Source organism: Haliotis cracherodii, unplaced genomic scaffold, assembly GCF_022045235.1.
Source record: "Haliotis cracherodii isolate W230 unplaced genomic scaffold, xgHalCrac1.p SCAF_12, whole genome shotgun sequence".
Lineage (NCBI taxonomy): Eukaryota > Metazoa > Mollusca > Gastropoda > Lepetellida > Haliotidae > Haliotis > Haliotis cracherodii.
In genome coordinates, this window is record NW_027266267.1 from 22,674,643 (window position 1) to 22,701,021 (window position 26,379).

Sequence of the window (26,379 nt, forward strand, 5' to 3'; positions counted from 1 at the left end):
TTTACCTTCGAGGCGAAAGAGGCTAAAAGTACCAGTCACCTCCCTTTATAAGCAGGCCCACAAGCTCTTCTCCGCCCTTTATTGAAATAAGCTTTAGTTAGAAAAAGACTATAACACAATTTAAGTCTAAAACATATGTATATTATACAATGTAGATATAATATAAATTAAAAATGATAAAATTATTTATTAAAATGAAGAACCCATTTTACCGACAACGTATTTCGATTTGCTGCTTTAAATGTTCCTTGTGTGAAACGATACGGGATTTAGATATGAATCGATAAAGGCAAGTGTGCATCGTATCGTACCGTCCGAGAATATTTTCATATCATTGATACACCCATGTATTGGTGAACATATAGGGAAATATATTTTCGTCGCACTTAAGAAACGCAATAGATATTTTTAAGATGGCATTAATTATCCAAAGTAGTATTACTGTTCACTATTGTACATCATAAGGCAACCATTCTGGCGCTCTGTCAAATACATATATGAGTGTGTATATACTTGTATAATGGTCCGGTGGCCTCATTACGGAATAAACAACATCAACAAGATAATACTTATCATGGGCGGATACAGCTTTTTGAAAAGGGTGTGTGTGTGTGCACAATTAAGATCTATTTATTGTCTTTGGTGGTAATTTATACAGAAATAAAGATTTTTTTCGAAATAAAAGGGGGGGTGCGCGCAACCCCCCCCCCCCCCCACAAGCGCGCGGTATGAGCTTTGTGAAAAACACATTCACAAGATAATAAGAACATCACAAACGTAATTAACATGATATGTGACACCAGCAAATATACGCTCAACAATTATTTAACACACAACGTATTTTAAGACCTAGTTCTAGCTGGCATGAATGAACTCTGGGTGCTGTTCTCTCCATCGGCAATCGTAGTCAGCAGCCAGAAGGAAGAAGTTGATACTCCGAAAGTAAAACATGCGAGTTAACGTGTTATTATCCCCCGCCCAACAAAGTTAGCGGGGGATATAGAAACGGGCTCCGTCCGTCCGTCACGTTTCGTTTCCGGAGCATAACTCAGAAACCGTTCAATATTCTTTCATGAAACTTTGCAGGTCTGTCAAGTACATGTCATCTTCCCGAGGCAAGAGAGTTAACTGACTTTAAAAGTCCAGTTTCCACGTGGAAACTGGACTTTTATAGTCAGTTAACTCCCTTGCCTTGGGAAGATGAGTACATGCTGAACTGGTGCCTTTTGCTAGTTAGAAATTTTAGAAATTTTTATACTTTACTTTTCCATGGCAACAAGATGGACTTAGGTTCTGTGATGGTAGGGTTCGTTTCCGGAGCATAACTCATAAATCGTTCAATATTTTTTCACCAAATTTTGCAGGTCTGTCAGGTACATGCTGAACTGGTGCCTTTTGTTATTTAAATTTTTTAGAAATTTTTATTTTTTACGTTTCCATGGCAGCAAGGTGGACTCTTGTGTTCTTTAAAAAACTATTTGCTGTTCATAAATACTGCCGACGTCTTGAAGAGAGATGGCAATTTCGTCGAGTTTGAGTGAGTGAATGAGTATTGTTTAACACTGTCTTTAGCAATATTCCAGCAATTTCATGGCGGGGGACACCAGAAATGGGCTTCACACATTGTTCCCATTCAACCCGGTGTTGCAAACAAACAGGTTTCCGTAACAGCTAGTGAAATTAAGTTAAAAATATTTGAAATATAACATCATGGTGGTCGTAGAGTCGATTTGAAAATGTCTTACGGCAAACATGGACTGCTGAATACCCATCTACCCCGGATCTTCACAGGGGAGACAAGCATGTGTTGCTGAATACCTATATACCCTGGATCTTCACGGGGGGAGACATCTCGGCTTGGACACTGCATCGTGCACACGTGTCCTTCCCTGCTCTCCAGCTCATTAGCCATAATGAGAGACATCACCTTGTCACTTCCGAGGGAGCTTGTCTCCATCCTGGAGCCCTTGCTGGCTTACAGGGTTGGGGACTACTCCCTCAGGACTTCCTATGAGTCCAACCCCTCTACCCTCTCCATCTTCTTTGACTTAGGCCAAAGGAAAAGGCCTCTGGTCAGGGCTCCGGGCAAGACCAAGCCTAAGGAGAAACCCACCCCGGCCCCTACCCCTGCTGCACCACGCCCGGTACAGAAGGCCAGGCCGCCCAAGGTAAAGAAAACTCCACCAGTCTCCGCCATGGAGATCGAGGAGAGTCTTCCCACCAACCCACCGCCCCCAGCAGCAGCATCTGAACTCGCTCCCCTCGAATCCAGAGGGGAGGAGCCATTTCGCTCGCCTGAGGGGACAGGACACGGGAGGAAGAAGAGAAAGAGGAGAAGCATCTTCTCCCCGGACGCTTCCCCACTTGGCCCGCTTCAAGGACCTGCCACATCGCCCACAGGCTCCTCAGCGGCAGTACGTTGTAAAGCCTCCAGTCGCCACACACGCACGCCCGCAACGCCGTGCCTTCCCACGTCTTGACACCTCCCCCCCCCCCCCCCCCCCCTCTCCTCACACACACACACACACACACCCCAAGCCTAAACTTTCCATATTATTAATTTTTGTTATCACCCACTCCCACCCAGCCAAACCCCAGCCCCTTAGATTCTTTACATTAGGCTTTTCTCCATTTACATTTTTTTGGGTCGCACCTTTATTCATTACGCTTTTTTCCCCACTAGTATAAGTGCTTCCTCGTGTGCGACATACGCTAAAGTGTAATTTATTAAACGCGGAAAGCGCACGTAAAATTTCCAAATGAACGAACGAACGAACGAACGGGGGGAGACAAGCATAGGTTGCTGAATACCTATTTTACCCCGGATCTTCACAGGGGGAGACAAGCATGGGTTGCTAAATACCTATTCTACCCTGGATCTTCACGGGGGGAGACAAACAAGGGTTGCTAAATACCTATTCTACCCTGGATCTTCACGGGTCCATGATCATTGCGTCAAACATACATACACTCTCCCCCCCAAAAAAAGAAACGCACAGGTAGATTTTTAGTAAATTTATTGTACCTAATATAGTCGATATATTGAATTTAATATCATAGATACAAATATTCAGTCTCCGTAGCTGTGGCATTGCGATGACGTATGTGGAACAGTCGAATGTAACGATCCTGCGCAAGGGTGGTAACTCTTGGTCGGACGGTTCTCGGACAGTCTGCAGTGGAATTGAACTGTGTGTATCGGTCACAAAGGCGGCAAATGGTGCTGTGGTGGGCGTTGAAGTGACGTGCAACTGAATACTGCGATTCCCCTCTTTGGAAACGTCCATTGGCGATGTTCCGATCGGCAGCACTGAGTCTCGGCATTTTCGAACTTGAAAAATGTTGACAATTGAATGACAAAGTATTGGCTTATACTTGCCTTTTTATAGCCACTACCACGAGTTACGAATGCCATAACTTGCGCGTGCAGGTTGCTTTACTTTTTGACATTAATTTTTTGAACAAGTGTGAAAACAATGCCGTTTAAGACATTGCAAATCGACCATGGCTGCGTTTTGACGCGCAGTTTCCATCAGCTTGGGTGAGTGAGTGAGTTGGGTTTAACGCCGTTTTTAACATTATTCCAGTCATATCACGGCGTGTCAGCTTAATCTGGGAGGAAAGCCCGAAGTGATGCTGGTCTCAGACGTTTACCACTTCGGTGAAACCCACGAGCACGGGTATGGTGCTGACAAACCTAGAAACATAAACGGGACGAACCGGGATTCGAACCCACAATCATAGGTTTCTGGCGCGCCCAAGGGACGCAACAGCGAATCGCGGCGCCTTAGACGACTGGCCCACCCGTACCCCCCACGCTTAAGCCACTCAAGTGAACATGTAAGTTAGCTATATATGTTCTTAATTTTAAGAATACAATTTTAATCAAACTATTAACGATAGATAAATATGGTGTCTTAAAAGTCTTACACAGAAGAAGTTTTAACAATTAGCACAAAGAAGTCGGCGCAAGGATTATTTCACGTGGGCCGGTGAAACCCGTTCTCTAGTGTGGCTATCGATCGACCGAACAAGCGGAATAATTACTGATGACAGTCAAAGGTAGGACGAAGCATATTAGCGTGATCTTACCATTTCTTTGGCACAGCGGGAAATGGTAAAGGTCCCAGACGTGAATGTATACAGCATAAGTAATTAACCACCGAGACACACCGCCTGATTCCGCCTGATCACGACCTAGCCAACGACAATACGGGTTACAATTGTCTGGTTTACAGTGTTCAACGTCGTAGTCTTTCAAACAGCTGTCTTGAGTTTAACTCAAATTTGATCAGCCTGTTTGATATTGAAAATTATATATATTTTTTTCTTATAATGTTTTATGGCATTTAACCGCCAAATTCTGCCTACCGTAAAAAGGCGACTATGCTTGTCGTAAAAGGCGACTAACGGGATCGGGTGGTCAGGCTCGAGTGGTCAGGATCGCTGACATGGTTGATGCATGTCATCGTATCCCAATTGCGTGGATCGATGCTCATGATGTCAATCACTGGATTGTCTGATCCAGTCTCGATTAATTATATACCGCTCTCATATAGCTGGAATATTACTGAGTGCGGTGTTAAACAACAAACAAACAAACACACATGATATTTTACAAAACAGAAAATATTTTGTATTTTTATCTCATTACTCCATATGGACTGGCCATGTACGTATATTGCCATTACCGACTGAAGCAGACCTATAATATCCCTATACGGTAAAATACCACCCATGGCTGATCCATTCGTGACTTCTCGTGTCATTTCGGAACATGCCTTACATGTTACGGAAAAGGTCGAATGGTGACGAATGATAACGATCGTGACAGACATTCAGATCCAGTTTCAGTTGAGATTTCTTATGATTATGAAAATGGAGTTGTAATACTGAAAGTCACATACCGACTAATCCGTCCCATATTTAGGATCGTACAGCATGGCACTTTTGAGACATGTCCATATGGTTGTCAGGAATGAGGTGAACATTTTCATATGAGCAGCATCTTTAATGGGTTCAATACTGTCAGTAAACAATGTTCTGTAATGAGTGAGTGAGTGAGTATGGTTTTATGCCGCTTTTACGGCGGGGAACATCAGAAACGGGCTTCACACATTGGCGTGACGAGCGAAGTTTTGTACTGAAATAGTCACGTGGACGAGAGAAACTCGTGACTCCAGGTGAACTATGGATTCCTCTCTCGTACGAGTGAGCTGTTCATATATTTAATTGAACCAGGAGACTGTTACAATTACATTTTGTTGCTAGAAAAGTAGTTTTATAAGAATTAAGACAGGGCATGGAAGTCATTATTTGGACCTGCGTTCCCAGTAGTATAAGAGCGATTAGGCGAGACGAGAACTGGATATTATAGCGTCACATCCTTCCAACAGCGTTGATTCCAAACGAGGCGAGGTGTTCGAAGTGGTCCAGGTTATCACAGTGAGTGAGTAAGTGTGTGAGTGAGTGATATGTTTTGTGAAGTGGATATGTTTTCGCCGATTTTAGCCATACACCAGCAACATCATCGCCGGGGACCCAAGATCTAGAAATGGGCTCCATTGATTTGGCGTGACGATAGAACGCTTTAACCACTGGGTCACCCAATCGCAGACCCCCCCCCCCCCCCCCCCCCACACACACACACACACCCCATCCCTACCCCCAACTACCCCCCAACCCCAACCCCTCCCATACTATCATTATGCAGCTCCCTGCCCGCAACATGTAAATACCATGCAGCCAAGCTCAAGTCAATGACAATTAGACAGTGCAGAGTTATGCTCCGTTATTGCTGCAGGAGCTGCATTCACAATCTATACACTCAAGCCATACGATACTGTTTTTTCCTTGCAGAATACTGTTCGTACTTTGTTTAAAAATTGTAATGAAAAATAATAGCAGCACAGTACAAATAGCAAGGAATGGTTTGAAGGGCAATGCTTACAAAGGTAATATAGGTAGAATACGTCTTCAGGAACCCATGCTTGCCGTAAAAGGTGACTATGCTTGTCATAAAAGGCGACTAACAGGATCGGGTGGTCAGACTCGCTAACTTGGTTGATTCATGTCATCGATCCCATTTGCGTGGATCGATGCTCATGATATTAATAACTGGATTGTCTGGTCCAGACTCGATTATTTACAGACCGACGTCATATAACTGGTATATTGCTGAGTGCGGCGTTAAACAACAAACCAACCAACTAACTTCTGTTGTACAAAACGGCTTTACATAGCTGGAATATTAGTGAGGGGCGTTAAACAACACACAAAGAAACCAACGGTTTATGTCTCTTTACACTCATGTTTTCTGTGGATACAGAATGAATTTTATTGAATGTATGTTCTCACTGTCTGGGTCGAGTGATCTAGGTTGTGATTATTGCCTCTCGGCCATTGTATATCTCCTTCTAAAATAATCCATCGAGACATCGATATCCCATTAGACATGTGTTCCGCTTCTGGGAGGTTTTTTCCCTGGACAAGTGGCAGCATTCGGTAGCTGTGATTACAGCCGGCAGTGAAGAGGGCAGAGAGAGTATGTCGTGCCCTGCTCACGCCACTTTGATATTTTCATATTCAGTGAAACCTGACTCACTGATCATAACCTGTGAAGATCCTGGGTAGAATAGGTCTTCAGCAATCCATGCTTGCCGTAAGAGGCGACTAACGGGATCGGGTGGTCAGACTCGCTGACTTGGTTGATGCATGTCATCGTATACCAATTGTGTAGATCGATGCTCATGATGTCAGTCACTGGATTGTCTGACGGTTATTTACAGACCACCGTCACATAGCTGGAATATTGCTGAGTGGGGCGGTAAACAACAACAACAAAACCAAACACTCACAGATATTCCAGTTATATGATGTTGGCCTGTAAATATTTGAATCTGAACCAGACAATCCAGTGTTTGAACTCATGAGCATCGATCTGCGCAATTGGGATACGATGACATGCACCAACAAGTAAGTATCGTACTTGAGGGTGCACTGTGCATCATTAGTTGTTACACTGTAAAACATATGTTTAGACCCCACACAAACACAAACCTGACACATTCCTTGTCCCATAATTGTGAGTGTAAAGGATTGGACATGTTCAGCTATGAGGAAAATACACAATGGTTTGCCTTTTGTCCTAAATGTGTAAATTCTAACATGTTTAACTTCAATACATGTTTAAAAGTGTTTATATTCTAAACATGTTTAGACTATGGTGAAGTGTTTAGGTGTTGTTTAGGCTGAAAATCAGATCTGTTACTCATGAACTGATCACGAGTTTTTAAAAGTTCATTTAAAAATTGACTCAAATTAAATATTGTTTTCGTTTATGGAGGCACGTACTAAAGAAATAGCTGTGCACACTGTAAATCCGCTTAGCGCAAAGCGTGCACTTCGCGTTTTAGGTTTATATCTCTAAAACGCATGAAATATATAGATATTAATTATTATAAATACATAAGGCAACAGTAACAATTTCGCAGACTGGTTATTTAATCATTAACACACAAAGTTGTTTCCAAAGACACGAAATCAGTGACATCGTTTAGCGTAATAAAGCATCACAAGCCCCGCCCACTTAATGATCAGCCAATAAGAAGACAGTAGTCTGTTGTTGGGTGTGGCCTATTTGTGTTCAGGTTTATGGAAATATAAACACCATAAAATGTTGCTTGGAAGAAGAAAAAGAAGAAGAAGAAGAAAATTTTATTATAGTTTCATCGCTGTATATATAAAATGACAAGGCAAGAATGTTAAAATTTAACGACGGGCCAAAATAGCCTACGAGACACTAAAAGACAATATTTTACATATATACACTCCACATTTAATAATAATTATGATAATAACATTCATAATATCCCCCGTACAAGCATCCTATACACACACAACCACATCCATTCCCACATCCAGTCCTTCACTCACAGCAGCTTACTCAAACCACAAACACACCCGCTCACTCAGACACATCCAAACCCTCATTGACAACCGCTCAATCACATCCGAACCCTCACCCACACCGTACCCTCAGTACCCTCACCCATACCCTATTCCTCAAACATACCCTCACCTGTACCCATTCACGCATCCATACCAACTACTTTCTATGTACATTATCAACCAGGGGGCACGGGCGGCCCCAGTCGTCTAAGGCGCCGCGATTCGCTGTGCAGAGTTGCGTCCCTTGGGCACGCCAGAAACCTATGATTGTGGGTTCGAATCCCGATTCGCCCCGATTATGTCTCTAGGTTTGTCAGCACCATACCCATGCTCGTGGGTTTCACCGAAGTGGTTAACTTCTGAGACCTGCATCACTTCGGGCTTTCCTCCCACATTAAGGTGACACGCCGTGATATAACTGGAATTCTGTTAAAAACGGCGTAAAACCCAACTCACTCACTCACCCCCACCCTCAAAGAAGAAGATTTTTTTTTACATGTTTATTAAACCGAGGACGTTCGAGACGTCATACTTACAGGCGACTTCAAAACCAGGTGCCGCTTTTTCACTGGTTTTCTTTGCACTCAGTGATCAGATTGCCAGCATCGTCAGCAGCAGCTGTAACCTGACGCTACGTACGTGACAGCTGTGCCTCGAAAGTATACAATGTACACGGTCATGGTAAGCTATGATCACGACTGACTCATTCTAGGTTCCCGGGTAATATAATCCCTTGGCAAAGGTCAATTATCACAAGCGGATTCAGGAAGCATTTTGTAATGATCTTCTTAAGATCGATAAGTCGATGTATCTAAATACCTGCTTCAACGGACGTCACGATCATGTGGATATTTTAAACTTCATGCTTACCTCTGAGTCATGTTTTGACGTGAGGTGAAATGGGGTATATATAGCGACGTACATGCACGTGTTAGTGTGTAATGAGACTGGTGAATTCTTAAGTGACACTTTTACAGTTTAACAGCCTCGTAATTGAATTGTTGCATTCTAGATGGATGGCTTGTCCTCAGTCAAAAAATACCTCACGTTGTATTTACTCTATTTTGATTAATATTTGTCTGTATTGTGTTATTTGTGTGTTAGTTTGTTTGTGTGTTTGTTTGTTTGTTTGTGTATGTGTGTTTGTGTATGTGTGTGTGTTTGTGTGTGTATGCGTGTGCGTGTGTTCTTGTGTGTGTTTGTTTGTGTGTGTATATGTGTGTGTGTTTGTTTGTTTGTGTGTGTGTAGGTATGTGTGTGTGTTTGTCAGTGTGTGTTTGTTTGTGTGTGTGTGTGTGTGTGTGTGTGTGTGTGTGTGTGTGTGTGTGTGTGTGTGTGTGTGTGTGTGTGTGTGTGCTTCACCTCACTGTACTAGTCCAGACTAATGCCGGTTTTATAGTGCTAGCCCGCTGAGATACCATGCCACAGTTTAACATGAATGCCTCACTCAGACACAGTATACTGACTGTTCAGGACGATGATAAAAACATGTGTTTACAATCCACTTAATTATCTCCTGGCAGGGGAAATAATGTATCACCTAAAGAATGCATTAAGATCATGACGTGGCACTGCGGCGTCAAGCAACGACCATCGCTGGTCGTTAAAGGATAATTTATGGATAGGGTTCGGGGAAAAGTTTCATTGCTTGTCAAATGTACCCCTACGACGTGAGACGTTGCTCATGATATCAACCACTGGTTTGTCGTGTTTATACTCAAATGTTTACAGGCAGCTATTTTATAGCTGGAATATTGCTGAGGGCGGGTTTAGCAACAGACAAATGCAGTATGTACCCCGGGAGAGGCGATATGTCACTGGATGATGTCTGGCAGTGGCATTAGTTCTGAAGGACATCCACTCGAAGCCATGGCCACCGAAAGGTTAAGGAAACAAATTTGAATCATCTCCCTAGTGTTTCTTGAAAGGCAATTTCCTCACCGATAATAACAGACATCTGTATGGGGCTCTATCCACGTCCGCAGTTTAAGGCAGCATCTTTGCCAGGATATGACGCTCACAGTGTAACCTCCACACGGTAATAGTACATATTAAGTGAGTGAGTTGAGTTTAACGCCGCTTTTAACAGTGTTCCAGTTATATCGCGGCGTGTCAGCTCAATGTGGGGGGAAAGCCTGAAGTGATGCAGGTGTCGGACGTTTACCCCTTCGGTGAAACCTAGGAGCAAGGGTATGGTGCTGACAAACCTAGAAACATAATCGGGGCCAACCGGGATTCGAACCCACAATCATAGGTTTCTGGCGTGCCCAAGGGACGCAACTCTGCACAGCGAATCGCGGCGCCTTAGACGACTTGGCCACCCGTGTCCCCCAGTAATACATATTAAAGCACATTCAGTGAAATATGAAGCAGTGTAGCGGTTTACTTTGTCAGTTGCTAAAGGTATCTCTAGAACGCGTTGCCATTGTATTATTTCAAAAGATTTGTTGTTTTACACATAAATCCTATTCAAACAGGAAGCAGGGCAATATTGGTTTTAATTTTATATAAGGTTCTTTAGATTGAGGTGAAGAGTGTGTGAGTGAATGTTCGACGCCTATAACATCAACAGAAAGTCTATTGTATAAATGCTGGTCTGGGCAGGTGAAAGAGTGAACATCGAAATACATCATTCGGGTTCGATGCAACACTAAATCAACCAGCCAAAACTGAAACAACTTAGCACGTGCAACTGTCACGTAACGGAAGCATCGTTTGACTGTGTTTCATTTAATTTTCACTGCTGTTTTCCCTCCTACGCTCAAAGGAAAGGGCACGGTTGGGCAAGTCGTCTGTGCAGAGTTGCGTCCCCTGGGTACGCCAGAAACCTATGATTGTGGGTTGGAATCCCGGTTCACTCCAATTTTGTTTATAGGTTTCACAGCACCATACCCGTGCTCGTGGGGAAACATCTGAAACCTGCGTGTTTATGTCATTGACAAAAGACATGTTCATGTGTTCAGGTTCTTTTCCTTCCGAGAACAGCGTCACGGGTGAACCGACACATTATAGCCATGGCTAACGTGGGGCCAAGCATCCCTTTAGATAATAATTGTTTCTTGGTCCTTCAAGCCATACCCGTGCTCCTGGGTTTCGCAAAGTGGCAGTCGTTCCAATACCTTAACGTCTGCATGGACCGCCGTCATATTGCTGGAATATTATCGAGTAAGGCGTTAAACAACAAACAAACAAACAAACAAGCGTAAGAAATTCATTTTGGGTAAAAAACGGGTGGCCCAGTCGTCTAAGGCGCCGCAATTGGCTGTGTTGGGAACACCAGAAACCTGGGATTGTGGGTTTGAATCCCGGTTCGCCCCGATTTCGTTTCTAGGTTTCATACCCGTGCTCGCGGGTTTCAAGAAAGTGGTAAACGTCTAAGACCCCCCCCCCCCCCCCCCCCCCCACACACACACACACAACAAGACACGCCGTGAAATAACTGGAATACTGTTCAAAGCAGCGTAAAACACGCTCTTACTCACACACCCAATGGGGTCTGTTTCGGCAGATAATCGAGAGTGGCCATTCTCTGCCGTTGATGTGACAACCCACAGTGAGATTGGCCGTCTGAGTTACTTCAACTCAGGAGATCATCCGCATGCCGGGGCGGTCGGGTAGCCCAGTGGTTAAAGCGTTCGCTCATCACGCCAACGACCAAGGTTCGAATCCCGACATTGGTACAATGTGTGAAGCCCATACCTGGTGTCCCACGCCGTGATATTGCTAAAAGCGGCGTAAAACCATACTCACTCACTCACTCATCCACTATCGGTGTAATCAGTAATTGAACAGGTAAAACACTACTGTTTCATTCACACATTGCGTGAGTTGCTAAATGGATGATTGTGGTTAGAAGGTGATCATTCACTACACGTCATTTAGGTAACAGCAGCAGACCCGATAAGATCCAGGTAGAGAATAGGTCGTCAGCAACACATGCTTGGCTGAAAAGGTGATTATGCTTGTAAGAGTGAGTGAGTTGGGTTTAACGCCGCTTTTAACAGTATTCCAGTTATATCGCGGCGTTAATGTGGGAGGAAAGCCCGAAGTCATGCAGGTCTCAGACGTTTACCACTTCGGTAAAACCCACGAGCACGGGTATGGTGCTGACAAACCTAGAAACATAATCTGCGAACCAACAATCATAGGTTTCTGGCGTGCCAAAGGGACGCAACTCTGCACAGCGAATCGCTGCGACTTAGACGACTTGGCCACCCATGCCCCCCTATGCTTGTAAGAGGCGACTTAAGGCATCTGGCATTTGGCATCTTGGCTCGCAACTGCGTGGGTCGATGCGCATGACGTCAATTACTGGATTGTCTGGTCCAGACTCGATTTTGAACAGACCGCCGGCATGTACTGTTATATTGCTGAGTGCGGCGTTAAACAACAAACAAACAAAACAAGACACAAAAAACGAAGCAAAGATAACCTCAGCAGCAGGCCATAACTCATAGATGAACTAACCGCATCACCTAATGGTGAACCGACACACTATAGCCATGGCTAACGTGGGGCCAAGCATCCCTTTAGATAATAATTGTTTCTTGGTCCTTCAGTGCCATACCCGTGCTCCTGGGTTTCGCAAAGTGGCAGTCGTTACAATACCTTAACGTCTGCATGGACCGCCGTCATATTGCTGGAATATTATCGAGTAAGGCGTTAAACAACAAACAAACAAACAAACAAACATGCGTAAGAAATTCATTTTGGGTAAACAACTTTATCATTTCTTTGATTTTCATTTAAAATTCTAAAAAATGCCTTTTCGCTAATTTTACCCATATTTTACAAAAATCCAACATTAGAAAGTTTAAGAATGAAAAAAACCGAAGACAGTCTAGTAGTCAGTCATGTAATTTGAAAGATGTTCAAGGAATATGAAACTGGAGACTGTTTATCACCACAAGATAAGGGAAACAGATACTTTAATATCCCCGTTGCCAGTTTCCTATTATCCGGGAAAAGTTATTTACTTTTTGTTCTAAACATGACAACAAAGTAAAGAACCAAGTTTAAAAAAAGTCAAAATAGGAACTGCATCACAGATCAGAGTCACGTGCATAAGAGTCACGTGCATAAGAGTGAGTGAGTGAGTGAGTGAGTGAGTGAGTGAGTGAGTGAGTATGGTTTTACGCAATATTTACGCGGGGGACACCAGAAATGGGCCTCACACATTGTACCCATGTCGGGAATCGAACCCGGGTCTTCGGCGTGTCGAGCGAACGCTTTAACCACTAGGCTACCCGACCACCCCCACGTGCATACGAATGTGTACATGCTTGTTATAAGCTACTCTGAGTTTGCTAAGGATCACCCACAGGAACTCGTTATATTGGTCAGTAAATAAAATAGATTACCCCCTATCTCTACTAACATATAAGGGGTATATATTTGTATTTACTGACTAATAACGAGTTCCTGTGGGATCATCGCTTTTAAAGGTAAGACGTCATCAAATTGTTTGCATCTGTTGAAATAGCCAACAAACGTTTGCATGGGACGTAATTGTGCAATGATTTCCCATAATTCTTTCGTCTCGTCGTTTCCGGCTCCAGAACCCAGTCCCTCAGTTGGGATGCTGTGATCGTTGCCTTGAATTATGATAACTAGATGGTACACCGCTCCGTTTATTTGTTTGTTGTTTAACGCCGCATTCAGCAATATTCCAGCTATATGACGGCGGTCTGTAAATAATCGAGTATGGCCCCGACAATCCAGTGATTGACATCATGAGCATCGATCCACGCATTTGGGATACAATGACATGCATCAACCCAGTCAGTGAGTCTGACCACCCGATCCCGTCTTACGACAAGCATAGTCGCCTCTTACGACATGCATAGTTTCCTCTTACGACAAGCATAGTCGCCTCCTACGGCAAGCATAGTCGCATCTTACGACAATCATAGTCGCCTCTTACGACAAGCATAGTCGCCTCTTACGACAAACATGGTCGCCTCTTACGACAAGCATAGTCGCCTCTCACGACAAGCATAGTCGCCTCTCACGGCAAGCATAGTCGCCTCTCACGACAAGAATAGTCGCCTCTCACGACAAGCATAGTCGCCTCTTACGACAAGTACAGTCGCCTCTTACGACAAGTACAGTCACCTCTTACGACAAGCATAGTCGCCTCTTACGACAAGCATAGTCGCCTCTTACGACAAGCATAATCGCCTCTTACGACAAGCATACTCGCCTCTTACGGCGATCATAGTCGCCTCTTACGACAAGCATAGTCGCCTCTTACGACAAGTACAGTCGCCTCTTACGACAAGCATAGTCGCCTCTTACGACAAGAATAGTCGCCTCTTACGACAAGCATAGTCGCCTCTTACGACAAGCATAGTCTCCTCTTACGGCGAGCATTGTCGCCTCTTACGACAAGCATAGTCGCCTCTTACGACAAGCATAGTCGCCTCTTACGACAAGCATAGTCTCCTCTTACGGCGAGCATAGTCTCCTCTTACGACAAGCATAGTCGCCACTTACGACAAGTACAGTCGCCTCTTACGACAAGCATAGCCTCCTCTTACGACAAGCATAGTCGCCTCTTACGACAAGCATAGTCGCCTCTTGGTCAAATGGATAGAGCATAACCCACGAGCACGGGTATGAAACCGAGAAACAAAATCGGGGAGAACCGGGATTCGAAGTTAGAAGACAATAATTTTCACATACAAATTTCAGTGATGTGAATAGCTTGTTGTGGGAGGAAAGCCCGAAGTGATGCAGGTCTTAGACGTTCTTGAAACCCACGAGCACGGGTATGAAACCTAGAAACAAAATCGGGGCGAACCGGGATTCAAACCCACAATCCCAGGTTTCTAGCGTGCCCATGGAAGGCAACACAGCCAATTGCGGCGCCTTAGACGACTGGGCCACCCGTGACGCTGTTCTCCGAAGGAAAAAACCTGAACAGTCCAAGTCACAGCTGATATCGACAACAAATACTTTGTATTGATGAAACATAGTTTATTATTAAATATATCTCTTTTGTATAACAAGCAAATATATAACTTTGTAAAGACAACATGATAACATGAATCACTTCACAAATACTTCACAAATTTTGAAACAGTTCCTGGGCTGATGAGTAACATTGTGAGTGAGTGAGTGAGTGAGTGAATGAGTGAGTGGGTGGATGGGTGGGTGGGTGGGTGAGTGAGTGTGCTTAATGTGGGAGGAAAGCCCGAAGTGATGCAGGTCTCAGACGTTTACCGCTTCGGTGAAACCCACGAGCACGGGTATGGTGCTGACAAACCTAGTAACATAATCGGGGCGAACCGGGATTCCAACCCACAATCATAGGTTTCTGGCGTGCCCAAGGGACGCAACTCTGCACAGCGAATTGCGGCGCCTTAGACGACTGGGCCACTTCATCCACTGAATTGAACCAGGTCTTCTTGTCAACAGGCGGACACTTGAACCACTAGGCTTACGTCCATCTCTGTTCTTCCTATGGGTTTTAAGGGCAATTGCAATTGTCATATGAATAATTAGTATGGCGAAACATGGCGGGATCCATTTATTAATATCACCCCCCATTTTATGACTTTTATAGAACACGTTTAAATGATTATTAATGAGTTTTTTCCTTTCTGGTATACATGGAAAACAGTTTGACGCAGGTCGAGAACCAGGATGACAGTCCGTTTCCAGTGGGGCAGGCTATGTTAGTGTACAGACTCCGCTCCTTTGAACATCACTTGCAGCATGTGGAGTGTCATTGTAGGCATACCCTTGGGTAAATCTATTTTGCAAGTTAACAGGAATTTCTTCGTTCAGTTATATAATTCAGGTTAAACTGGAATACTTGACATAACTGTGACACTGTGATTTACTTCTACATGTACACTGTACTGGTATTCAATTCAAACACATTTGTGTCGAACATTGATTCGTCGAACTTGTCTCGATGTACAAGCTTCGTCCCTGTGTATTCCTTCTTTATTCATCATTTCTGGTTGTGACGAACTTCGGATAACTCGATGGATTTACGTTGGTGCCTTCAACTTCGACTTTATTTGTATCCTGAAAGATTCCCTCTTCAAATATTAAGGATTGATTGGCCGTTAAAAAGGAACGAGAGAAGCATGGCCTTATTTCCATGCACCCAGAGACCATTCTGATATAGGGCCATACAATCTGGTCCATCAACTCCATCGCCATGCTCCTACATAATCTTTTGGTTTGTTTATTGGTTGCTTAACCCCAGATTAAAAGCCTAAGGCTAAGCTATATTCTATATGACGGCGGTTTATAAATAATCTAATCTGGGCTAGACAATCCAGAGATTGACATCATGAGCATCGATCTACACAATTGGGATACGATGACATGCATCAACCAAGTCAGCGAGTCTGACCACCCGATCCCGTTAGTCGCCTCTTACAACAAGCATAGTCGCCTTTTACGGCAAGCATGGGTTGCTGAAGACCCATTCTACCCTGGATCTTCACGGGTCAAGGAAGAAACATAGAGTAACTCTAGATGCAAACCCAACCTCAACTCCAAATGAATTCAGCGTTGTCAAAGTTAATTGTTAAAAACCAGAGCGTCTGCTTCAACGCCGTATTTATGAAACCTCACATTTAATGTCATCTCACTTGCAGTTGGGTGTTTTCTTGTTGTTAACAACGGAAGTGACAACCTAATTGTCTATGACAATACTGTCTCTACACTCTCAAAGCCACTGTCATCACTGAGAGGTATTTTATAGCGGACTATTATTGACGTGCCTTGTGAGGTCCTAGTCTTCTTCAAACAGCACATGTTCGTCATAGCCCGCCTGAAACCCTTACTCAGGAAACAATAACAGAGTGGGTTGAGAGTCGAGTTAGAAATGCCGAGTAATTGCACTACAGGATATATATAATTGAGCACAGAGGTAGCATATTCTGACTCGACATTGAAGTCTAGCCAAATGTTGACAATGTAGTATGGAAGCCAAGAGAGGCCAAAAAGCGACACAAGGAACATCAGGTTCCTGACTGTCCGCCTCCTCTGACGTAATATCCGGTCTGCTTGAGCTTTACCGGAAGGTGCGCTGTTGAAGAGCGTCACATCCTCCTTCCAAAGGGTAAATGATATTTTGATATATGTCCCGCACATGACAGCCAGGGGAAGCAAGAATTGAATTATAAACATGAACAAATTGTAAAACTGTTTATCTTCAATCTCATTCCACTTCTCTTCACAGATCCTGGATTCGAATAATCCCGGAATTCCCCAAGTCGTAATCTTATTGACGAACAGCAAAGGCGATACCGCCCCGAAAGACACGATCCACACAGAAAGAAGCATCATAACGACTTTCCCTTGAGTGAATAACATTTTAGCCCGCAGAGGTATGTGTATGGCAAAGTATCTGTTGATGCTGATGAAGAGCATGCTCAGGACACTGACTCCAACAGCCGTCCCTTGGAGGAAGGGGGTGACCTTGCAGAACACCTCCCCGTACACCCAGTCCCTGTAGACGTAGCTGCCGAGAGTGATGGGGATACAGACACACACGACGAGGAGGTCACCGATGGTCAGATTGAGGAAGAATACGTTGGTGAGTGTGCGCATGCTCCGGTGCTTAGCAACCACTAGGATAACGAACGTATTTCCCAGAATTCCTAGCAGGAAGGTGAGGCTGAAGAATATTATGAGTACAATGGTGAACGGTTCGTTGTGGTGGTATAGGTCATTTTCCAAATCGGCCAGAAAGTTGGAATAATCCTTCATGTTGTCATAGTAACCAAGGAGGTTTGTTTCGGAGTAATTGTCTGTGAGGTTTAAGAGGTCCCTCAGAAAGTTTTCACTCACAGGGTGTCCGTCTTTATCCGCCATCGTTGACCTTGATCACATAAGGAAACGGTCGAAGGTTAGAGGTCAAACGGGTTTTGGCCGCATCAAAAGGACTCCTTAGTCCGCTTCTTTAGCCTTCGATGATCAGCCGGTCAGGTGTATCTGAAACAGGTTTAGAATTTATTGGGCATGATATTTCCGTAGCGTACCTAGGAGGTAGACTTCTGTTAAGAGAATATTTTATTTGGATTTAAAGGGAAGAATAACAACTCTCTCAATGTAGTTATATTACTTATCCAATGAATTGTGTTTAAACAATCACGAAAGGGTTTTCAGCTAAATTTGAATCATATTCAACGTGAAGTTATTAAATACTAAAATATGACCAAGTTAATTGCTCTCTCAAATTTCAATTATACAGATTTCTTTCAGTTCTGGTCTTCCTTCCGCAGACTTTTCGATCCTAGCAAAGAATACTAGCACGATATCATATTTTATCATTGTCTTTATTTGCAATATGTCTCAAAAGTTTGATGTAAAGGGATTGTTTTTGAATAATGTATAATTGATGAAATGCTACACATTGTATTTTATTTGAAATGTGAATAAAGATTTTTTTTTTTTTTAAAATAACATGCAAACACAGTTGGTTTCCCTTCATTCTTTTGTGACCCAGTTCCAAATAAACTCAAGCTTTCGGTAATAGCGCTAGCGGAAGTAGCATTGGTTGTGCCTAATATTTTCAGTTGATTGAAAGAGCGAATTCAGGTATCAGTCAAGATCGGTTTCGATCCACATACGGTAAACTATGGTTATGGCGAACTCAAAGGGACCACTAATTTTACTTCGTTATAACCGTTGTTCGTTATAAACATATGTACAGCATACACAGCAAACAGCCTGGACAAAAAACCCAGTTCGTGATATCCGCAAGTTCATTATAAGCCTGTTCGTAATAAACGTATAAACGTAAATGTATATCATATGGTTGCGTTATGTACCCAAACCTTAATTGACCCTACTACTGGAACCACTTTAACGTCTAGCGCTGATTGGCTGCACCTATTATTCAAACTGACATCCTTGGAGTGAGTGAGTGAGTATGGTTTTACGCCGATTTTAGCAATATTCCAGCAATATCACGGCGGGGGACACCAGAAATGGGCTTCACACATTATACCCATGTCGGGAATCGAACCCGGGTTTTCGGCGTGACGAGCGAACGCTTTAACCACTAGGCTATCCGACCGCCCCTGACATCCTTGGATATTAGTCCGGACTGACGTCTGTTTTTTAGTACTAGCACCGCAGTTTAACACGGATAGACATTCAGACACAGCCAACCAATATCTGTTTTAGCCCCTTAATGCCGAGCGCCAGGTAGGATAACAACAAGTGCCATCTTTTAACGAGTTTTGGTTTGGTGCAGCCTTGATCGAACCCCCGACCACCCGCTCTCCGGAAAGGCTCTATCTACTAGACCACGCATGCGGTCCTTTTAAAGGTGAATAGATAGATATTACCCTACATGCTCTCACAGAGGAGGACTAACATATCATATGGGGAAGGTATGTTCACACCCATAATGCACTGTGACAGTCACTGGTGCAAACAAACTGTCATACCTTCCTTATTTGCTAAGTGGACAATAGACCGCCTCCGTGGTCTAGCGGTAGAGCGTCCGCCCAGAGAGCGGAAGGTCCGGGGTTCTATCCCCGGCCGCGTTAACCAAATAGGCTAAAAGATTGTACGTGTTGTGACCCTGTCTGGCGCTCGTCATTAAGAGGCTTAAACAAGGACTGGTCGGCTCGGAGTCAGTACACTGTGTCTGAGTGAGGTATTCATGTTAAACTGCGGCATGGTATCTCAGTGGGATGGGATAGCACTATAAATCGGCATCAGTCCGGAAAAGTACATGCAGCCAGGCACACACACACACACACATACACACACTCACACACTATGTAAAATATTGATCGTTTTGAACTGCAGTGACGTTCACCAAAATATCGCGTTTACAGCTTGATATTTGACATTTGAGAGTTTCAGCCTTCGTTAAGTCGGTGTCTGACTCTGATAGGAAGATATATTTTATGTTTTCCGTTGAAAATGTCACAAGTAAAAGTTGTATCTGCAAGCACCTGGAACCTAAAACCATGGTCATATGTTCCTGCCGCATCATATGAGCTTTAGGCAGAAGCAGTACGTTTGTGTGGTTGCGAATGTATCAGATGATTATTTTAATATATTTTCAAGTTATATGACGATGGCCTGTAAATATTTGAAGTTGGACCAGACATTGACTGACAAAGATCATTCACACATTCAGCAGATTACATTTACATATTCAGCAGATTACATTTAACATTCAGCAGATTACATTTAGCATTCAGCAGATACCATTTACATATTCAGCAGATTACATTTACATGTTCAGCAGATTACATTTAACATTCAGCAGATTACATTTACATATTCAGCAGATTACATTTACATGTTCAGCAGATTGCATTTAGCATTCAGCTGAGTACATTTACATATTCAGCAGATTACATTTAGCATTCAGCTGAGTACATTTACATATTCAGCAGATTACATTTAACATTTAGCAGATTGCATTTAACATTCAGCAGATACCATTTACATATTCAGCAGATTACATTTACATGTTCAGCAGATTGCATTTAACATTCAGCAGATTACATTTACATGTTCAGCAGATTGCATTTAACATTCAGCAGATTACATTTACATATTCAGCAGATTACATTTAGCATTCAGCTGAGTACATTTACATATTCAGCAGATTACATTTAGCATTCAGCTGAGTACATTTACAGATTCAGCAGATTACATTTAACATTTAGCAGATTGCATTTAACATTCAGCAGATACCATTTACATATTCAGCAGATTACATTTACATGTTCAGCAGATTGCATTTAACATTCAGCAGATTACATTTAACATTTAGCAGATTACATTTAACATTTAGCAGATTACATTTACATATTCAGCAGATACCATTTACATATTCAGCAGATTACATTTAACATTCAGCAGATACCATTTACATATTCAGCAGATTACATTTACATGTTCAGCAGATTACATTTAACATTTAGCAGATTGCATTTAACATTCAGCAGATACCATTTACATATTCAGCAGATACCATTTACATGTTCAGCAGATTACATTTAACATTTAGCAGATTGCATTTAACATTCAGCAGATTACATTCACATATTCAGCAGATTACATTTAGCATTCAGCTGAGTACATTTACATATTCAGCAGATTACATTTAACATTTAGCAGATTACATTTACATATTCAGCAGATTACATTTAACATTTAGCAGATTGCATTTAACATTCAGCAGATTACATTTACATATTCAGCAGATTACATTTACATGTTCAGCACATTGCATTTAACATTCAGCAGATTACATTTAACATTCAACCGATTACATTTAACATTTAGCAGATTACATTTACATATTCAGCAGATACCATTTACATATTCAGCAGATTACATTTACATGTTCAGCAGATTACATTTAACATTTAGCAGATTGCATTTAACATTCAGCAGATACCATTTACATATTCAGCAGATTACATTTACATGTTCAGCAGATTACATTTAACATTTAGCAGATTGCATTTAACATTCAGCAGATACCATTTACATATTCAGCAGATTACATTTACATGTTCAGCAGATTACATTTAACATTTAGCAGATTGCATTTAACATTCAGCATATTACATTTACATATTCAGCAGATAACATTTACATGTTCAGCAGATTACATTTAACATTTAGCAGATTGCATTTAACATTCAGCATATTACATTTACATATTCAGCAGATTACATTTAGCATTCAGCTGAGTACATTTACATATTCAGCAGATTACATTTAACATTTAGCAGATTGCATTTAACATTCAGCAGATTACATTTACATATTCAGCAGATTACATTTAGCATTCAGCTGAGTACATTTACATATTCAGCAGATTACATTTAACATTTAGCAGATTACATTTACATATTCAGCAGATTACATTTAACATTTAGCAGATTGCATTTAACATTCAGCAGATTACATTTACACATTCAGCAGATTACATTGACACGAGCCTGTATCACAGTGTGTCAGTTTCATCAGGGACTATGCACCACAAGGGCGGGAAGAAAGGAGTGACACTATATTGGGCTACCATGTGAAAAAGTCATAAAGAAGATCAGTAGGCCATTGGTATGATTTTACGCTGCTTTTAGCAATATTCCAGCAATATCACGGCGGGGAACACCAGAAATGGGCTTCACACATTGTACCCATGTCGGGAATCGAACCCGGGTCTTCGGCGTGACGAACGAACGTTTTAACCTCTAGGCTACCCGACCGCCCCAGTAGACCATTGGAACAGATGTACCTGGGTATGTCACATGACACGCCATAAGATTATTGTGGTTATCTAACGCCGCCATGTATATCAATAATCAAGGACACCAGTATATCAGTGAAGCACACTGACTTAGTTATCTAAGGTGAGAGTCTATTGGCCGACCACGAATATAAGTCATGAAGTACACCAGTAGATCATTGAAGCCCACGTACCTAGATCTAATTATCTAAGGTGAGAGTCTTTTGGCCTAACATGTGTATCAGTCATCAAGTACACCAGTAGATCATTGAAGCACACGTACATAGTTATAGTTATCTAAGGTGAGAGTCTATTGGCCTAACCTGTGTATCAGTCATGAAGTACACCAGTAGATCATTGAAGCACACGTACCTAGTTATAACTATCTAAGGTGAGAGTCTATTGGCCGACCATCTACGTCATGAAGTACACCAGTAGATCATTAAATCACATTGACCTGGTCTTCTAACTTGACAGTCTATTGACCTAACCTGTGTCAATGGTAGGGTTCTCCAGCAGATCAATCGTCCCGCAGAGAAGCAGCCCTATCGGGTCTATGTCTAATCCTGGTTGGCCATCGATGTGGATTATCAGAACTACATTAACAGCTTCCGTGACTTAGACACGGACAATGTAACAGTTCCAGGAACCTGATTTTCACATCAGGATTGCACCAGGGATTCAGGTTAACTCCGTGGAGAACAGAAGGGAAGGATTAACAGGAGATCAGGCAGTCTAACATGATACACACGCCTTGTCAGACGTTAAGCGCTATCCCTTCTATTCTATTTTCTCCCGAACCTCCACGAATCCTGAAGGAAACATCTTTGTATCACATTGACTTCTTAACAACAAAGGAAGCCGGACAGTGGGTGTTATAAGTTGTCAGCCGATCTTGAGGGGTGTCTGTTGTGATGTACCCTGGGTGTGAGCCTTTGTGCCCCGAGCCGTGAAGCTCACACACGGGGTACATGTCCATCACACTGTATGCCCCGAGGGATACGTTGACAACGAATTTATCTCACCAACATTCCTTCATACACATCCGGAATATATATTTCTGAAGTTTCACTTAGTTAAACGTTCTGATTCTGCGATTTTGTCAACTAGATGACGAAAGTGAACGAAACGAGTTACTTCCCTTTACCTAATACATCGCATAAACATCGGTTTATTTCAGCTCAACGATACTTATGGGAGATAAGCAAGTAGCCTATGGTGTGTTACGACTGATTTCCCAGCGGGCAACATGAGCGGGCTGCGTGGACAATAATTACCCACTCCTTAACCAACCAGAAGCTAGTATTATATTGTGTGGTGAGATAATGAATGTTCTGTTCTTTTTGGGAATTACAGATTTCTGTTAATTAATCTGCTTTACTTTGGTCGCTGGTAATACTTTTCGTTCGTTCTTTCAGTCAAGCATCCACGTGTTTCTGTGGAAAGAGGTGTCTCATATTTCTAGATTCTGATTTCGAATAAATAACGGCGACCATCCATCCATCCATCCATCCATCCATCCAATGGTGGTATGCATGTCTGGCATCAACCTTTTCATGTTCGAAAACTGTATGACGCACATGTATTTAAGTCACATGTCAGATGAGGGCCCCGTTTCGCAAAGCGATCTTAGCGCTAAGATGATCGTAACTCTCACCCTTTAACATAGACCTATGACAGTCGTAGCTCTACGATGGCTTTATGGAAAGGGGCCATGGTCTCCAAACCACTGGATATCATTCGTCGACTATTTTAGAATGGAAGCAAGACCTAGAGGTGACTTATGCCGCCCCACTGTCATCATAATGTCGGTAGATGAAGATGAGCACTGCTTCAAGCAGGAGAGCAGAAGAAGTGAAAAAAACAAATTAGTATGTGACGAAGATGGAGAGAGGAAGGTCTGTGGTTCGATCCCCAACCGTGTCAAACCGTGCCGCAGTTTAACATGAATACCTCAGACACTGTATACTGACTCCGTGCCGACCAGTCCTTGTTTTAGTCTTTTAATGTCGAGCACCAGACACGGTAACAACAAGTACCATGTTTTAACGTATTTTGGTATGACGCGACCGGGTATCGAACCCCGGACCTTCCGTTCTCTGAGCGCACACCCTACCACTAGACCACGGATGCGGTCCCCAGTGAAGAACACAGTGTCGTTTAAGATGGCATGGCGTTTAACAGTCTCATTACATTCATTGCACATTCTACATGTAATGGTCACATTTTCCTGAAGGGGGCACGGGTGGTCCAGTCGTCTAAGGCGCCGCGATTCGATGTGCAGAGTTGCGTCCCTTGGGCACGCCAGAAACCTATGATTGTGGGTTCGAATCCTGGTTCGCCCCGATTATGTTTCTAGGTTTGTCAGCACCATACCCATGCTCGTGGGTTTCACCGAAGTGGTAAACATCTGAGACCTGCATCCCTTCGGGCTTTCCTCAAACATTTAGCTGCCACGCCGTGATATAACTGGAATACTGTTAAAAGGGGCGTTAAATCCAACTCACACACTCAATTTTCCTGAAGAACAGGGGCGGTCGGGTAGCCTAGTGGTTAAAGCGTTCGCTCGTCACGCCGAACACCCGGGTTCGATTCCCCACATGGGTACAATGCGAAAAGCCCATTTCTGGTGTCCCCCGCCGTTATATTGCTGGAATATTACTAAAAGCACTCACTCCTGAAGAACAATATTTTAACGATCTCGAGTGGGAAGTGACAGGTACTGAGCAGCAAATAGAAATCCCTCTGTCTGCTTTGAAACCAGCCGACTTCATCCAGGCAAAGGAGTCAGTAAGATTGTTATTTTGTTTCACAGATAAACACGATGCAGGGGACCCTGATCAGCTTTGGAAAAGGACTTCGCCTTGATGACGCAAGTCCAGCACGGCAACGCCATAACAAAAAGAAAAAAGAAAGCTGAAAATCTGGCCAACACCTTTGGCACGCTTAAAATAGCTGTGGCATTGCTTGCCTTCTTCACGAACACTGACATCCTTCGCCAGAGGATAATCCGATAAATAAATATACGCAAAACGCACATTTAATTCTAAGTGCTTCTGTATTAATCAAACCACGACATCCATAACTGATTGGCATATACAGGGCCGAGAGAGCTGCGTGTGTGATATTTTTGTGGCGCTGTGATTATTTGTTTTGTTATTCTTACCCATATTCCAAAATCACAAAATCTCGTGCCATCCTTTGATTAAACGTCAGCAAGGGGTCGAAAGTTTTTCATTAAAAAGTGTGATTTACTTGCGTTGTTTTGTTAACAAGAACAAAGCTAGGTAAAGAGGACATCAAATCTGTGAGTTCTCAATCTCATTAAAATCAGATCTAAGTTCTCGCTGCCGCTAAACAAAGATTTGAGGACATCCCATTACGGGTCATGTCAGAACAACCTTTCGCGAACTTTGACCGACCACTGAAATGACCAACAAGAAGTCGACATCAGCCAATCAGAAAGGAGCTTTCTCGAGCTTTACGGCACTCGTTTCAGCCTGGTGACTTCCCTTTCAGATTACACTTGAAAAATATGTTGACCAAGTTTTGGATTACAATTTTGAAAACTGAACAAACGAACATTCCGGAATGTCTAATATATGGTTGTGATTGTATAGCAATGCTTCCCACGTACTGTGCAACACCTCCTCCGTTCAAATGTTTATCCCACGGAAGAGAAAGATAGACGATAACTTTGACGGCATCAGCCGTACGGGTCGTAACTGTCGTTCGGAATACCCCGTTTGAACGTTTTCGAGGTTGCATTATAAGAAAACACATTCCGACTGTCACTTTCATGATCTGGTAAGCGACGCTTTGATTGGTTGGATGAAAGGTCGTTCTGACATGACCCATAATGGGATGTCCTCAGATCTTTGTTTAGCGATTGCAAGAACTCAGATCTGATTTTAATGAGATTGGTGAATTCTCAAGTGACACTTTTACAGTAACTTTACACCTAATTACAGCCTCGTAATTAAATTGTTGCATTCCAGATGGATGGCTTGTCCTCAATCCAAAAATACTTCACGTTGTATTTACTCTATTTTGATTGATATTTTTCTGTTTTCTGTGTTATTATAACCGACGCACTTAATACTTGAGGTGAGATGGGATTATACGTCGCGTCCATGATTATTGCACTTATATAGCGACGCGCATGCACGTGTGTGTGTGTGTGTATGTGT

At 42.8% G+C, this 26,379-nt stretch overlaps 2 protein-coding genes across 2 annotated transcripts; one reads left to right on the plus strand and one right to left on the minus strand.

Moving 5' to 3' along the window:
- The first annotated feature begins 1,913 nt into the window (after positions 1-1,913).
- Positions 1,914-2,480, plus strand: LOC139457185 (protein TonB-like). The gene has a single exon (XM_071238605.1). It carries the CDS (start codon positions 1,914-1,916, stop codon positions 2,478-2,480), a length of 567 nt encoding a protein of 188 aa, XP_071094706.1.
- Positions 2,481-16,614: 14,134 nt separating this feature from the next.
- Positions 16,615-17,790, minus strand: LOC139457186 (QRFP-like peptide receptor). The gene has a single exon (XM_071238606.1). It carries the CDS (start codon positions 17,788-17,790, stop codon positions 16,615-16,617), a length of 1,176 nt encoding a protein of 391 aa, XP_071094707.1.
- Between the last annotated feature and the right edge of the window lie 8,589 nt (positions 17,791-26,379).

Excerpts from the sequence above, each read along its gene's own strand:
- LOC139457185 (XM_071238605.1), top strand. The coding sequence starts at position 1,914 with ATGAGAGACATCACCTTGTCACTTCCGAGGGAGCTTGTCTCCATCCTG.
- LOC139457186 (XM_071238606.1), bottom strand. The coding sequence starts at position 17,790 with ATGGCGGATAAAGACGGACACCCTGTGAGTGAAAACTTTCTGAGGGAC.